The following is a 17,013-nucleotide window of genomic DNA, read 5'->3' on the forward strand; positions in this document are numbered from 1 at the left end:
ATTTTGAGATGGTTTCACATTATTTCTTTTTATAAAGTTAATATTAGCTTCTTAGTGGTCTAAAATTTTAGTTCAACATAAATCCCATCCTGCCGCCAGTTCTAATTAGGTTAGATAACCATCCCATATAATTCATTAGGCATGGGATATAGAAACTTTAGTCTTCTATGATGGGAATTGGAACCCTGCAAATTTTGTGGATTCATATTCTAATTTCCTAATGATTAAAGTACCTTGCTCATAAAATGAAAATCTTGACTACGTGGAGGAAGGTGCTCACTCTGGATAGACTCCAGATAAGAGGGGTGCAACTCCCAAATTGTTGTTTTTTGTGTGGTTGTGAAGAAGAGAATGTAAATCATATTCTTTTACACTGTATAGTGACTAGAGCTCTATGGGATATTATTTTTGGGTTGATAGATATTAAGTGGGTCCTCCCATAAACTGTAAAGGAGGCTTTAATCTCCTGGAGGGGTTCATTTGTAGGGAAGAAAAGGAAAAAGATTTGGAAATCCATTCCGTTGTGTATTTTTTGGACGGTTTGGAAGGAGAGGAATAGGTTAGCCTTTACGGGGGGTGCGTTGAACATTCAGAAATTAAAGAATTCTTTTGTCTGTAACTTATGGAATTGGGCCAAAGTGTATTTAGGTGAGGAGTCTTTCTCCCTTATAGGTTTTTTGGAGTGGATAGCTTCCACTTAAGGGGAGGTAGTTCTTTTTGGTCCTTTTTCTCTTTTTGAGGCTGTAGCCGTCTTGTATACTCCCTATATGCTTTGTGGCGTTTAGCCTTTTCTAATGCATATCTTGTTTACTTATCAAAAAAAAAAAAAAAATGAAAATCTTCACTCATGCTTTCATGGTTAGTGGTATGAATTGTTTGTGCATCCTCGGCTTGCAACTATTTTGGGATATTTTGTTATATACAGCAATGTTGCATCAGCAACCATTTTTTGGATTGATGAATTTAAGATTTCAATGAAGGTGATGGGTTGTTCAATATGTTAAGATTGAGCTGGTTAGGATGGTGGTTTCTGTGAAAGGGTAACCTATTAGATTTTTAAGAATTTTTCTTTTTCACTTTTTTCCTCTATGTTTGGCTTGTAAAATTAAAACTAATGTGAGAGGAGGAAAAACATTTGTAGGACCACGATGATAACTGCATCTAAAGTGAGTTCTTTTGTATCTGTCCTTTTGTTTTTGCAAGTACGTGTCACTGAAGTTAGGTTCCTTGTTTGGGTTTCTGCTCTTCAATCCAAAATTTTGCTTCCAACTCTTTTAACCCTTGGTATTTGTTTGTGCAGCCTTTTACCAAGCCTGTTGGGTTTCAAGATTCTTTGGAAAGGCATTCACCTAAATTTGAAAGTATGGTTTTATGAGCTATTTTTTTATTTTATTATATTGCCTTATTGTGTTCAATAGTTACGATATTTTTGGTTATTAAGGCTTGCATGGTATTTTTTTATTTTTTGTTTTAAATGCATATTCATTGAATTGGCACTTGCTTTTTTTGTCATATTAATTCACACTTCTGTTTGATATTTTCTTGAACTATGTAATCGGAAAATCTGACTTTTCTAGACCTTTGCTTCTTTCCTTTTAGCTATGGAGGCTGAAAATTTTTCTTAAACAATCATGCAGTAGATGTAATTTGTTGTCAGTTTCACTTATTGAAGCTTTTATTGTATTAATTGTTTGCTCTGTACTTTTGTTGTTTTATTGCAGCCAAGATATTTTATGGCACCTCATAGTTTTTGTCACTTATCAGAAAAAGAGAAACATTTTTTGTCCCGAAGCTTGTTATAAGAATTTCATCAAGCCTTAAAGAATTGTAAAAATGAGCCTAACTTTTTTCCTTTATGATTTATCAAAAGAAATAAGCCATTTACTGTGCTTTTTGTTTTCATCTTTTAGTTTTAGTAATCTGAAATCAATAATTGTCTTCTATATGAATAAAAGAGAACAACAACACACGCACACTACTGGACAGATAGAATTTGGAAAGAACTTAAGATATGGTGCAACAACAGGTGGGCTTTTTGATGCAATTCTTATGGACTCATGAATATTTGTATTTTGTCTTATATACACGGGATTTCATTGGTGAGGGTGGTGGTGGTGGGGTGTTGAAATAGATTTGAATGGAATCTCCCATCAGCTCATTCTGATGCTTTACATGGCTTTTACATTGTAGAGGGTTAAAAGAGTGGTGTTGGACACTTCTATCATGCATTCAGTATCAATTGCTTACAGGGATGATAGCAATGATATTTTTTCCTGACAGTGCAACCTGAAAAGTTTTGCGTGGTGAAATTAATAGTTTGGGGATTGAAAGAAGGGATTTTCAGGAGGGATTAGGTGTGATTGTTGGCTGTGGGAAGAGCCCTGGTGCATGGGGGGATTTTAGTTTGGTGCACTTCCATATGAGCACAACAATGGTGGTTTTCTGTTTCATCTATGAGAAGTTTCAATGATTTTATGGAGGTTTAATCTAATTAATATCTCTTTAGTTGGGGATGCTTTTACATAGACTAGAGGTTTGAATAGTAAAGTTTTGTTGCATCTTGACAGGTTTCTTTTTTCTGCTGATTGGAAGTGCACTTCTCTAATTCCATTTGGAACATTTTACCAAACCTTTTCCGATCATTACCCAATTATGCTGGACGTTGGTGGTTTAAGAGAAGGAAAACATCCTTTCAAGTTTTAAAATACACGGCTTATGGAGGAGGGGTTTAGGGATTTGGTAGCTGGCTGGTGGATCAGCTATTAGACTTGGGGAATTGCTGGTCATATGATTCCACATAAGCTAAAAGCAGTCAAAGTGGATTTGAAGTGATGGAACATGGAGGTGTTTGGTAATATTGCTACCCGTAAAGCTTTTTCCTCGGAGTTGATACCAGGTAATGAAAGAAAGAGAGGACGTTTTGGTGTTTGATGAGGAGGCAGCAAGGAACTCAGATGCAAGAATATAGGATACCTGTGGAGTTAGAAGAACTATCTTGAAGATATAAATCTCTAGTCATTTGGTTGGAAAAAGGGGACAGAAATACCATATTCTTTCTCAGGCTGGCTTATGACCAGTCTCTATTTATGTGATTATAGGATTTGCTACTAAGTGTGAATGCTTATGAAATGTGATTGCAGGAAAGTATGGGGAATTGGAAGGGAGCTTGTAGACTAGATGGGGCCAGGAGAGGTATGGGTCAAGCAGTTTATGGTCACTATAAATAGATTGCTTGTTTATGGTCACTATAAAAAGCTTGTGGATTATAGTTATGTCAGGTTTTATGTTAAGTCTCCATCTTTCCTGCTAAGATAACTTGGAATGCAAAGGGTGCCCTACAATTTTTTTTTTTTTTTTTGTGTGTGTGGGAATTAGTTTGGGAGGAAATTGTGACTATTGACCAACTTGTGATGGGAGCATGGACATTGGTCAATAGTTGCTGCCTTTGGAAGGAAGAAATGAATTTATCAATGACATCCTCACTCACTATAAATAGATTGCTTGTTTATGGTCTATGGAGTCCTCTTTGTTCGGTGTTTCTTGGGTCCTTTCCTATTCAGTCAACGATGTCTTCGTAGTTAGCTTGACTCATTTGTGGAATACTAGGGCATGGGAATGTGGAAGCCGATTCCTCTAGGTATCTTTTGAACTAATTGGAAAGAGAAGAATAGGAGAACTTTTGAAAGAGTGTGATGGTCATACTTGGAAGCTGAGTATTTGCTTCTTAAGATTTTGTTTTTGTTGTCCCCCAGTGGTTCAGTGTTTTATTTTTACTTTTTGTTTGCTTGGGATGGACTTTGCTGATGGTATGGGGATTATTTAGTTTCAGTGTGCTTTTGATTTGTTTTCAAAAGCACTACTTGTATAAATTGTTTACATAAGTTGTGCCTCCTTTTGTGTATATGGGTTGCACCCCTTTTTGTTTGGCTCTTTAAATACTCTTTTTTGCTTTTTGCCTATAAAAAAATGGTTTATGAAATTGATCTGGTTGGTCTTTGGCAAGTGCTTCTCTTGTCAAATGTGTAGTTCATGGAAGTAAACAAAATTATAATATATGGATATTTGATAATTGTTTTATCTCCTTTTCATTTTCTAAGATAATAATTCTAATTGCTATTTTTATTGCTAGCTTTTTGTAAATTTCCTTAAATTTTTCTAAGTTTGCCTTTAAGCTATTGTTCTCTTGTTTTTTGCACAAAAAAAAAAAAAAAAAAAAATTCTAGTTCAGGGAAGAATACTTTGGTTATGAATAATTTGAAGTTTGAGTTGTTCTTTCTTTCAGATAGAACTCCCTTTATCAACTGTGACAACAAGATTTCCTTCCATCTCATTGTGAGCTTTCTTTGGACTGGCCCTTGTGTGGAATTCATCTGTCTTAAAGAGAGCAGTGTAGAGAGGATGGAATATTTTGGTGCTTGAGCAATTGTTGTGTGGATGAATGAAAATTTTCCTGTACTTTCTTTTACAAGATGAATTCATTAGTAAGCAGCACAAAGGAAAAAAAATGGTTACCATGTGAAGTATAATGAACCTACATCTAACAAAGTAGGCTTTGTACATGCAAAAATCATCTAAATAATTTGCAGAAACGACAAATTTGCTCTGCTATCATATTAACTAATTTTATAGAGTACTTATTTTTGAGATTCAAAGGGTCCACCCTCTCAAAGTGAGCAAAATCTGAGTGTTCAAAAGCTCAGGACTGTAGCTGCCTAGGAATGGTACAGTGCAAACGAAGATGCAGCCAATTCTCTGTTGTTACTGCACAGACACAACAATTGGGAAGGATTCAACCTCCTTTTGTTTCTTGTTTTTTTTTTGATAGGCAATTGGGAAGGATTCAACCTCCCAACCTACTTGATCAATATTACGAATCCTTATTCAAATGAAGAAGGCAACATTTGTAAGAACCATTGTTCTCCACATCTTCCCTATACAGGGAAGCACCTTCCCCCCTTCTCCAATGGGGAGTAATAGTAGGTGATCACCAGAAAGAAGCCCTTTTGAACTTCCTTTCCCATCAAAATCTTTGGACCATAGGTAGATAGAAAAGCAATTAACTCTGTCCACTTCGCAGTCAGGAAGAACCTTAATGAACATCATGTTCCGATCTCTACTACTACACCAATGCTCGATATTTTCCTCCATTGCTCTGTGCTTTCTTTCATACAAAACAAATCTAGGAGCCTTGCTACAACTCCATCTCCTGGAGCCACATTTGATACCTAACCCTTTGTTGAAGAAAATCTAACTGGAGAATGAGTCCCCTATTTCTTGTGGAATGATATTGGAGACCTAACTACATATCCCATGTTATACGTGAAAATTCCTTTGCAGCATTTTGTAAAGCCTAAAAATAAATCTAATATTATCGTGTAAAGATCTTCTGCAAGGTTTATAGTAAACCTGATAAGAGATCCCATGTTAACTTGATCTGATACTTAATTAGCTGATGAGCTGCTAAGCACCTGCCTTGCCTTAATTAGCAGGAAAGAACATTTTCTGTGCTTATACAATGGTTGCAAGTGTTGTGAATATAAGGAACACCTGGTTTGCAGTGATTTGAAGATGCAAAAAGGAGCTAGTTGTAAGGCATCTAACTTTTTCTGAAACTTGTCATCTGGAGAAGCACCAAGTTTGCTACCCAACTGAACTGCTATAGTCTTACCGCACTTAGCTGCAATGCCTAGGTACCTATTAGCCCAATGAATGGTAAGCATGGTAACCCTGCCGCTGCCACTTATACCTCAATATTAACAAATACTACATTATTCCTTTTAACTTTTTTGTATTTACTTTGTCACTCTTGATCTTTCTATAAATTATTTCTGAAGTAGATGATTTATTCCATACATTATTATTCTCACTGCTGTGTTCTGTGATAAAGACCTTTCTCTCTCTCTCTCACTGTCTCCCCTATGACTTTAATCCCCCTTTTTTTTTTTCTTAATGTTCTTATGGGGGCCGAGGGTTCATGTTTTCTCATGCTTCCATCCCATGAATTTTGCATATTGGATCCAGTCTGTATTAGTGATTCAAGTGGGAAAAAATCCTCGCCTTTGGTTTGCAGTATGTCTAATGTCTGTGACTGACTGATTAATCAATTGACATCATGAATTGTACAAATTATATATTATTAGTGTTTTCTGTTCTGTTTTAGCACTAATGGAAAATGTTGGACAGGTAGTGAACCTTCAAACTGCAGTCTTTCTGATAGTGGCCGAATTGAGGAGGATTGTGGTGAGGATAATACTTTGGTGAATTTAAACAAGGAAAATCCTGTTTGTTCAGTTGTGGATCCAGTTCCTCCTGATCTGATGTAAGCTTCACAAAATGATTTATTTGTATTTATAAGATTTTCATACTGACTTCCTTGTTAATGCTATGGGAAGCATCTCTTTTCACTCTCAATTTTTTATGTAGTGTGATTTTGCTCACAAGTGTATTAATTTTCTTTGTGATTCAGAAACACAAAAACAGTATCTGGTTCTTACATTCACCCACTTATTTACCAGAAGCTGAGGCAAACACAGAGTGGGTTGCTTTTAAAGAACACAATTTGTAAGTTTGAAGGTAAAGTCTTTTGTGTTGTCTGCATGCCATATAGGATAAGCTCTGATGAACACTTCATTTGGCAGGTTCAAGGGGCCCAGAAATTTCTCCTATGGAAACATCTTCTTATGTCAGAGTTCCTTGCAATCACCAAAGTCAACATTCAACATGCACTGAAATGATTTGTAAATCTGAGGGAGAAAATTTAGAGCAGTTGGTTAAGGCTAGGAATACAGGGGTTTTAGAACTTTCTCCTGAAGACGAAGTTGTAGGGGAACTTATTTATTTTCAGAATAGGCTTCTTGGCAATGCCGTTGCAAGAAAGAACCTTAGTGGTCTCTTCTTCACTCCCTTTTTATCTTTTAGGCATATGCTAGATTTTTTTGTTCATAACTTCCATTTCCTTTGTGCTTCATCACATTGTTATCTTACTTGATATCTGTGACACTGTCATTGCAGATGATTTAATTTGTAAGGTTGTGAAGAGTCTACCTCAGGAGATTGAAGTGGTGCGGAAGCAAAAATGGGACTCTGTGCTTGTTAACCAGTATCTTTGTGAGCTTAAAGAAGCAAAGAAGCAGGGAAGGAAAGAAAGGAGGCACAAAGAAGCACAGGCTGTGCTTGCTGCTGCAACTGCTGCTGCTGCAGCTTCCTCTAGGATTTCATCGTTTAGGAAAGATGCCATTGATGAATCTGCTCATCAGGAGGTGAGTAATTCTATGTTTTCTGAAAATTAACATTGTTCTGCTCATTATAGAGGAAAATAGTAATTTTGTTCTTAACTTTGTTTTTGTTACTATTTAGGGTTAATTTCAATCACATCCCTTGAGGTTTGAGCTAAATACATTTAGAAACCATTCATTTGAACTTTTGTTAAATACTTCCCTTACTTTGAAGTGAGTGAAGTTAACAAGCGAGAAGGGTAAGGGTGGTATTTGACAAAATTTCAAACTTAATCATGGCTAAGTGTATTTAGCCCAAACCTCATGGGAAGTGATTGAACTTAATGATTTATTTAATATTGTTATTATTATCACCGCTAGTGTTGTTGTTATCAATATCATATTTTGAACCATCATTGCATTATCGCCTTAGTTACTATTTTTTTTCTCTGCAGAATCTGTTGAAGGTAAACACTTCTAGTGGACGGGCTGGGCTTTCCTCTCAGCCAATGCCACGAGCAAAGGAGACACTCTCAAGGGTTGCTGCGCCAAGGGTTTCATCAGAAAAGTTTTCTGATTTTGTCCAATCTAACTTAGATTTTTCTAAAGAGCATGGTAGATCGTGTGACATTTGCAGACGCTCTGAGACAATTTTGAATCCAATTTTAGTCTGTTCCAGTTGCAAGGTTTTCTAGTCTTTTCCATGAATGCTTCTGGAACATTTATAAGTTTTCTTGTCTATCAAAAAACATACAAGTTTTCTTAAGTTCTAACAATGTGCTTGTCCTAACAGGTGGCTGTTCACTTGGATTGCTATCGTAGTGTTACAGATTCTCCAGGTCCATGGTATTGTGAACTATGTGAAGAATTAGTGTCATCTAAAGGCTCTAGAGCTCCAGCTGTCAATTTCTGGGAGAAGCCTGCCTTTGCTGTAGAATGTGGTCTTTGTGGTGGCAATGCTGGTGCTTTTAGAAAGACAACTGATGATCAATGGGTTCATGCTTTCTGCGCTGAGGTAAAACTTTGCTTCTTTCACTGCTCGGTCAATTGTTAGCATACTTACCTTAGTTTCTTATTTGTGTTGAAATATAATTTTCATTTCTATGTTTTATCATAGTGGGTGCTTGAATCAACATTCAGAAAGGGACAAGTAAATCCTGTTGAAGGAATGGTATGTATATGTATCAGGTGGTTGATCTAAGCTACGTGCATGATGCTTAGTTATTCAGTTCACTACTGTATGCACATGCATGTGTATTTTAAAGATATTCCAACTAATATAATTTAGCATGACGCCTGTAATTTGTGCTTTCTGTTAAAGTTGATCTGAATAGACTCTGTGATTATCTTATATAAAACTTGCCATTGTATTTAATGGAATTGCAGGAGACAGTTTCAAAGGGGAGTGATGTTTGTTATATCTGTCATCGCAAAAATGGTGTCTGCATAAAGGTGGGGACTGTTGTCACTTGTTTTCTGTGTTTACCTGTTTGTGCTTTGGACTGCAAAGAGTCTTCTGAATTCATATAATTCTTGGTTGATTAATCAAATGCAAGTTCTATTATCTGCAGTGTAACTATGGTCACTGTCAGAGCACTTTTCATGCTTCTTGTGCTCGAAGTGCTGGTTTATACATGAATGTGAAGACTGGTGCTGGCAAGCTGCAGCACAAAGCATATTGTGAAAAACATAGCTTGGAACAGAGGGCAAAGGTTCAGCTTTTATATTTGTACCATAAACTTTATATGCTGTGCTTATTATTTGTCTTTTATCTTATCTCATTTGCCTTGATGAATTTATACAGGCCGAGACACAAAAAGCTGGAATTGAAGAGTTAAAGAACATTAAACAAATTAGGGTGAGGATGTTATCCTATATCATATTTTTTACTCTAGTCTGATGGTTTGTAATTGTGAATTTTAATTGATGGTCAATTTCTTCTCTCTCTGATTTGTGGTCCAATTAAATAAATTTCAGAACTGGTTGGTGTTTAACTTGTTGCGTTTTTATGAGAGATAGAGTCAAATTCTTGTTACCTTTTTTTCCCAATCTTTTTCTATGTTGTATCACTTGTGCTGCCATATCCTCTTCAAAAGTAGTTCTTTCTTATTTTTTTTCCATGGAATGATTTGTTTCTATTAATCAATAGAACAAGTATGGAAAATGAATTTTTTCTTTCAATCAATAGATGAATATGAAAAGAATCTAAGATCAAAATCTATCCAGAATTCCCAAATTATAGAAAAGAGATCTGTGCTGCTGGGCCTCATCTTAGGCACTTTTATTATATTTTTCTCATTTGCCTATAAAAAAATGGTCCCAAATTATGGAAAAGTGGTCCTTCTGCTGTAATATATTAATGGTCTACTTCTGAGCTGATTGCATTGATATCTGTTTAGATATCTCAAGTAATTCTGTCATGGAATATTTGATAACCATCAGCCATAAGCTATTCAAGAGAAGCAGATAAAAGGTTCAATTTATTGGTTGTCTTCGGGGAATTCATTTGTCAAACTCAGCTTTGATGGGGCATGGGAGCATGTCTTTAGGAATTGATCTGAGACAAGGTTAATGGCAGGCCCCTCTTTGGCTGACAACCAGTTTCCAAGGATTTGACTTTGAATCAGACGGTTAATGTCAGGTTGCAAAATGATCATAGAATAATCTCAAACCTTGTTGAATCATACATTGACTCATCAGGTTGCAACAACTGGCGAGATAGGTTGAATTCTTCATGCCTCTTTACCCAGGAGAGGGAAATCCTGTTTGTAAGTTCCATGATCCATTCTTTGAATCCATCATGCAGGCCCTTGCAGAAGCTTCAAGTTTCGTAAGCCAGAGTATTGAGGACAATCAGTTTGAGCTTCTTCTCAAGCATATGGTGGGGGATGGGGGAGTACTTATGTGACATGTTCTTTGTTTTTGTTTTTTGTTTTTTTTTGTTTTAATAGAAGCATTTACTCCAAGACCTCCAAGTTCCTGTTCTTTTGTCTGTTTCTGGAAGACCTGCTAATGGACTGCCATCTCTAGCTACTATAGCCTTTCTGTGATCTGGAAGTTTTCCTTTTCTGGCTACTTAAAAAAGTGAAGATGTTTCTCAGTTGACTTTTTCTTGGACCGTTCAAGATATTAGAAAGATAAAGAAGGATTTGTGCAGCCAACCCCAAGTAGTTGTGATTTAAGGCTTCCTTAAGTTTCATTTTGACATTACCGGTGGAATGTGGTAGACCTGCTAATAGGTGCCATCTCCTTGCTACCTTTGGGAGCAGTCCATACTTGCTAGACTTTCTGTGATCTGGGAGTTTTCCTTTTCTGGCATCTTAGAAGAGAGTAGATGTTTCTCAGTTGACTCTTTGTTAGGCCATTCAAGATATTAGATGAAGGATTTGTGCAGCCGGCCCAAGTAGTTGAGATTTGAGGATTCCTTAAGTTGCCATTTAACATTATCAGTGGAATGGGGCAGTGATATTAGAAGGCATATATTTCCTATCAAAAGAACATGTAATGATATATATTTTATAACTACAGAAGGTCCGTGTCTTCCGGAACTATTAAGAATCTAAGATTTGTTTATGGCAGCACACACGTGTTTGTGTTCTATAGGAGGAAGTTTTAGTTGGACTATTATCAAACTACAAGCAGTGGCTCTGTTATTTCCCTTCTCTCTTTTGGTCCATGGTTATATTTTGTCAAATGCTTAGTGTCTATTTAGATACACTTACTATTTTCTGTTTTTAAATATATAAAATATAGTAACTCTTATATAAAAAATATACATTTACCTTGTGTATTAAAAAATTGCTTATAATATTTGAGATAATAAAATTATTTTAATACCTCAGTTTTTTTAAATAGTTTTTAAAAGCCATTATCTTTTTAAGGTATCATTTTCATTTTCAAAAACCAGAAAACAAGAAATATATTCAAACAACACTTTAGCTTTTATATTTTTGTTTAAATTTATAGCCATGTGATTGTTCGTTTTGCAATTATTTATCAAATGTTATGCAGTAGTTAGATATTGGTGATAGATAATTTTTAGCTTAGTGCTGCTGATTAAGTTTATGATTGTCTTACAATTTTTCATCTTTGTATATGTTTTGTTTGTAAACTACCTTATTGTATCTTTGCATAACGCTTTTGTGCAGGTTGAACTGGAGAGGTTACGCCTTCTTTGTGAGAGAATTATCAAACGAGAAAAATTGAAGGTATACCATTCTCTGAATCAACTCAAATCAGTTCTGAAAATTAACATGTTTATGTGCTTCTGGTGCATTTTTTTTTGGATGAGTGGGCTAAAACTAAGCCAAATGCAAGTGCTGCAAAGCAACTGTGGAAAATCCTCTGAAGCAAAGCTGAGAATGGTAGTGGGAATTACCTACCCAAATCCTACTCTCCATGTATATTGACCAACTATGTCCTCCAAAATTGAATTTTGAATAAGTAGACTGGCAATTTTTCCTGATATTAATACAACACCTGCAAATGTGACTAGGCTTCAAAAGGCAGATCTATTACTGATCGGCCGTCTTCTATAAGCCTCATATTCTGGAGGCTGGCTAAATTGAACTGATTATGGTTCAGAACTTTGTAAAAATTAAAGATAAAAGTCCAATCCCAAATGTAGGGGATTAGGGATAGGGTATGATACCTATAGTTTAATGCTGTCTATGAATTGTTTGAAGGAAGGGTTTTAGGATAAGTTTAGCATTTATGAGGGCTGCGGATGATTTGGATTTCTTTTATTTATAAATTTATTTTGGGTTTGGTGTATTGTGTGGTTCAAGGCAGGAGTTTTTTCTACTAGCAAAATAGTTTGAAGAGAAGATGAATTAGCAAATAGTAGAACAAGTAGAAAGAGAAGAAGGAATTACACATTTCAATCAATGAGCTAATTTGCAAATTGGATTCAGTGTATGCTTTCTCCAGAGGAGCCCTTGAGGTCTGGCCCAAGTGGTAAGGGGTTGGGTGGGATTGTGGGAGGTATCGGTTCGAATTCCATTGGGGTCAAAAGGAAAAGGTAAAAAAGGAAAAAAGATAAAGAAAAAGAAAAAGCTGTCTCCAGAAGAGATTGTTATGCTAAAAACCCTAGTTGCTATCATGCAGTAATTGGTAGTCTGAGTTCTGCAAATTCTGAAATATTAAAGAGATTATCCCATGGATCCTATATGCCTCAAATTTCTGCTTGGGATTTGTAACTGTGCTTTATAAGAATGTTGATAATGCGTCATTGGATTTTGAGGAGAATGGTTCCGATATTAAGTGAGCTCTAAAGACTTCTCTCGTATAGGTTTTTCTATATTTCTAAGTTTATAGCTTTTATAATGTTGCAGTTCTGTTATTGAACTGTATTTGAAACTTTCCAAGTAGGTGATATGGGTCATCGTCTGTTTTTGTTTTTTGTGTTTTGCGGAAACCAGCTGCTTCTTTCATCCTGTTCCTGACCAGTTGTCTGAACGTTTGGAGTTTTGTCTCTTCTTATAACGAGTCTTTGTATGTGTGTGATTGGCCATGTTTTTGTATTAGTTCTTGATTCAAGCAGTCTGTCTCGTGCTAGACATTTGAGGTTCATTTCTTCATATATTCATTTGACAATTGATTTTTTCCTTTTTGTTGCAGCGGGAATTGATACTTTGTTCACATGACATACTTGCTTCAAAAAGAGACTCTGTTGCTTTGTCTGTGCTTGTCCATAGCCCCTTCTTCCCTCCTGATGTTAGTTCAGAATCAGCTACAACATCTCTTAAAGGGCATATGGATGGCTACAAATCAAGTAGTGAAGCTATCCAGAGATCAGATGACATAACAGTGGACAGCACAATTTCTGGTAAGCACTGTATTAAGCTTCCTGTCTCCATGGACAGTGACCAAAAGACAGATGACAGCTCCACATCCCAGCACCTTTGTACAAGAAAGCCTTCAGAGGGGGCTTCATTTTGTGGGAAGCAAATCCCTCTTAGACCTTCATCTGTTGCATCTCGGAATGTTTCGGGTGAGGTTGAGAAAAGATCAAAATCCAGAAAGGTATAATGTTCTTATCCTATGAATTATTTAGTTTGTTTCTAATCTCATTGTTCTTCAAATAGGAAACCTCTGATTCATGTTTATTCTATTCATAAAAACACAGCACACTGAAACATTTGAAAAGGAGCTGGTAATGACATCAGATCAAGCATCTGTGAAGAATCAACGATTACCTAAAGGATTTGTTTATGTTCCTATTGGTTGCCTTTCGAAGGAGAAACAGATCAACCAGGATGCATGTCCTCGTGAATCAGTGGAACGTGATGGGTAGACTCAAGGCATCTCCTTTTGGGTTTTGGATTTGCCTGCTGGGGGCCTAATCACCTGTCCCGGATGTACATTTTTCTGCCTGGAAACTGCCTTGGTCAAATGAATATGATGAAAAAAAAATGGTGGAATTGATCCTGAGATAAGGTTCTGGCTCGTGTTTCCTTATAAATAGGACTCACATTCTGGTTCACATAAGGAAGTTTTGGCGTCATTGTTGTATATTCACTCTGAGAGTAACTGTACAGTGGTTGAGGGTGTGTTTCCCTTGCATTTGTGCGAGGGGCTTTAGTCACTTCATCTTGACGCATGTCTCTGGTGGAAGGGCGAAACAGAGGCCTCTGCTTCCTGTAAACTGTACAAGGAGTTAGAAGGTATCGCCTACTGTGCGTGCTCTGTAAAGTTAGTGTATATATTGTTACAATATCAACCCAGGAGCAATTGCCCCCAACATCGGATTGATACAGAGCATTTAAATTATTAGTCAAAATGCCACCATATTGATTGGTTCCGATCAGTTCTAAAAGTGGTTGTGTTTCACAGGTTTACTGACATTAGTTAATTAGAGGGTGGGTTCAAAGTGGGTGCTTTTGATTGTTCTCCATTAGTGAAGTTTCAGCCCTGCCTCTCATTGGTTTTGGGTTTTCATTTAATGATATTCTGCATCATTCAATTGCAGTGAAGATATATATTTTTTTTTTAAATATGATTTTTTCTTTTCGTTTCTGCTGGACTTATTTTATATATTGGGGGAGAAACAGTTCTATTTCATTCTTTGCTAAATATTGCATGTAAATGAAAATCATTATGCATGATGCAACTTCAGATGCATTCTTTTAGTTCCCTTACAGGGCTAGAGTAATTTTACTGTTATGTTTTCTCCCTTTTGCTTATATGAAATTAACAAGGAAAATTTGTATTTAATATCATTGTGTCCTTCAGCTGATTTTTGCAGATTATGATTCTTCTTTGGGCAACTCGAGAGTTTTGTGGTGCGCGGACACCCCATTGGGACAAAAGATTTGTTGGTTCCAAATATAGGTGTTTTTGAGTTGATTGCTATTTTGTGTGAATTTAATGTTAATAACAACCATGAAAGTTGCTTTGTGATATAAATGTTTATTGCTTCACGAGTAGATGTTTTGAAAGGAGGTTGAGCTCAAATTCTATCCAAAAAAGAGTGAAAATGTTATGAAGTTAGGGATGTTGATGATTTTGCTTATCTAGTTTGTGATTTATTTGTAGCCATGGCATGTGGTGGTTAGACGCTGTGTTTCCTTGTATACGTGTGTGGATTAGTGCAGAAATGGTGGATGTTTGACGGGCATCGTCTCCCGGAGGCCTTGCGGTGTTGATGACAGAAAGGTGAATGGTTGTGGTCGGTGCTGCTTTTGTGCATATTCCAGATCAATGAGTTTTGTTTTGTTTCCATTTGGATGTGAGTTTTTCGCGAGTCAACTGCATGGGGCTAAGCGTCAGCCGTCAGGATGGTTGTGCGTGTTTCAGCATCATGTAAGGAGAGGCTTATGCAGTTGAGAGAGTTGCGTGTTGTCCTTAAATGCAGAACTGATGTGCCTCTAGGCCCTCTACCATAACCCTTGCAACACTCGTGTCTACAGGGAATTCAATTGATTGATAGATGTAGCAAACTTGTCTGATTCTTCTTTAACTCATCATTTTAGGTACATTGCTAAGTTTTGTCAGTCTAAAAGTTCTAAAATTATTCTACATTTTAACCAAATTTGCCATGTTTGGTTGTCACTTCTTAGAAAGTACTAAGAAAAAAAATAATAATTTTTTTTATCATTATTTTTCTTTATTTTGTAACTTTTTGACCTTTATGAACTTTTTTACCTTGGAGTCGGCTACGTTTATGAACTTCAATCATAAAGTGTGTTTTTCTTTGCTTTCATCTCAGACTCTTGACTCATTCTTTTTCTCTGCGTTTCTTTTTCTGTTTTTTCTTTTTCTTTGCTTTCATCTTCGTCCTCAAACGCTATTTTTAACACCGGAAAAAAACATGGGAAAAACCAGTCACGGTTACTTAGGCCCAGGTTGCAATGGTGTCAAGGCCTGGCGTAGTGACCGATGGCAGCGCTTGGCCGCGTAGTGGTGACCAGTGGTAGCGCTTGCTCACACAGTAGTGACCGGTGATAGCTTAGCCTCACCTTATCCCAACTGTTTTTTTTTTCTTTTTTCGTCTCTATTCAATGTAAAAAAAATAAAAAAATAATTGAGGAAGAAGACGAAGGGAAAGGAGAGGGAAGTGAAGGAAGAAAGGGAAAGAGAAAATGGAGTATGACTGTATGAAAGGGTTAGGCTTTTGGAGGGGGTGGGTGAGGTTGAGGATGAGAGTATTTTGGGTATTTTATTTGATTCTTTTTTTCTTTAATTGGAAATGTGGGGCCTTATCCCACTAGTCTACCCACCAAGTACTTCACACATCTATCCCTGTATCCATGTGGCGTCTTCCTAACTGGCTCAGTTTTTCATCTACGCGGACAACCTCCAAGGCATTTAGACACATAGACCATTTGCGCTGTTGAACGGCCCAGGACAACAAGCTATGACATGATGCGTGGTCTGACATAGCCCCCAACTGCTTACAGATGTGATGATTGCCTTGTCATTACTGCATGATCATCACTACAAGTGCTAACCCAGCGGAGCTTGACTTTATATTTAAATATTATAAAAACCATTATGAAATAGAACAGAAAAAAAAGGGGAGTTATCTCAACCACTCTCTTTTTCTCTCAAAGGGTTTCTAGTCACTTCAAAAATCTAACTTGAGTTTCAGAGGGTGTGTCCGAACAACTTATCCGGACATCTTTGTGTAAGAAAGCATAAAGCCCAGATTCTGATACCGAAGCAGGAGCTTTCTCTACCATGTCTAATGGAGGAATCCATCCTCAATTGATCAGGTATCAACAAAAAGTATGTGGATGTATAACCATCAACAAGGGGACTTTTGGTTTGATAAATGCATTTTTAAAAGTTTTACACTTTGTTTGGTTTAAGAAAATTTTAAAAGAAAATGTGGGGTAAAAAAAATAAAAATAAAAAGTTAAAAAAAATAGACTTAAAATCAATGAATTATTTTTATATAAAATTTTAAATTAATTTAACTTATTTTTTTAATTATATGAAATTTTAATAATTTTAAAATATATAAAATTTAAAAATAATTTAATTATATATTTTTATATTTTTATATTTTTATAATAAAATCAAATATAAAAAAATAATTTTTAAATATTTTTTAAGAAATGGAAAACAAGTAAACTAACGATTTTATTTTATTTTTTACATTTTGAAATTTTGAATTAGATATATTAGGTGCTAATATTTTATTTTATATGTTAATTATTTTATAAAAATTAAATTTTGAAATATGGTGGATATTGAATGAAAAAAATTGGTTGAAAAAAAAATGATTATTTAATTTATTTTTATTATCTTGCAAGACTGCTCTCATTTTAATTTACTTTTGTAAACAAATATTTGC

General features: G+C 35.9%; 1 protein-coding gene across 4 annotated transcripts in view; it reads left to right on the top strand.

The window, feature by feature from the left end:
- LOC100245365 (uncharacterized) overlaps nt 1–14,229 on the top strand; it is a 29,247-nt gene extending 15,018 nt beyond the window's left edge. For 2 of the 4 annotated variants that reach the window (XM_010665964.3, XM_059734261.1), the window contains 14 exons: nt 1,301–1,361; nt 6,184–6,319; nt 6,467–6,561; nt 6,639–6,887; nt 7,012–7,259; nt 7,670–7,900; nt 8,008–8,229; nt 8,332–8,385; nt 8,601–8,666; nt 8,786–8,926; nt 9,019–9,072; nt 11,363–11,422; nt 12,834–13,238; nt 13,342–14,229. In XM_010665964.3, coding sequence (XP_010664266.1) covers nt 1,301–1,361; nt 6,184–6,319; nt 6,467–6,561; nt 6,639–6,887; nt 7,012–7,259; nt 7,670–7,900; nt 8,008–8,229; nt 8,332–8,385; nt 8,601–8,666; nt 8,786–8,926; nt 9,019–9,072; nt 11,363–11,422; nt 12,834–13,238; nt 13,342–13,509 — 2,190 coding nt within the window. In that variant the 3' untranslated portion in view covers nt 13,510–14,229. Of the gene's footprint in view, nt 1–1,300; nt 1,362–6,183; nt 6,320–6,466; nt 6,574–6,638; nt 6,888–7,011; nt 7,260–7,669; nt 7,901–8,007; nt 8,230–8,331; nt 8,386–8,600; nt 8,667–8,785; nt 8,927–9,018; nt 9,073–11,362; nt 11,423–12,833; nt 13,239–13,341 lie in introns of all 4 variants that reach the window. The other 2 variants (XM_010665963.3, XM_019216558.2) reach the window with 1 other exon arrangement.
- The last annotated feature ends 2,784 nt before the right edge of the window (nt 14,230–17,013 follow it).

The sequence above is a fragment of the Vitis vinifera genome, chromosome 18, assembly GCF_030704535.1.
Source record: "Vitis vinifera cultivar Pinot Noir 40024 chromosome 18, ASM3070453v1".
Lineage (NCBI taxonomy): Eukaryota > Viridiplantae > Streptophyta > Magnoliopsida > Vitales > Vitaceae > Vitis > Vitis vinifera.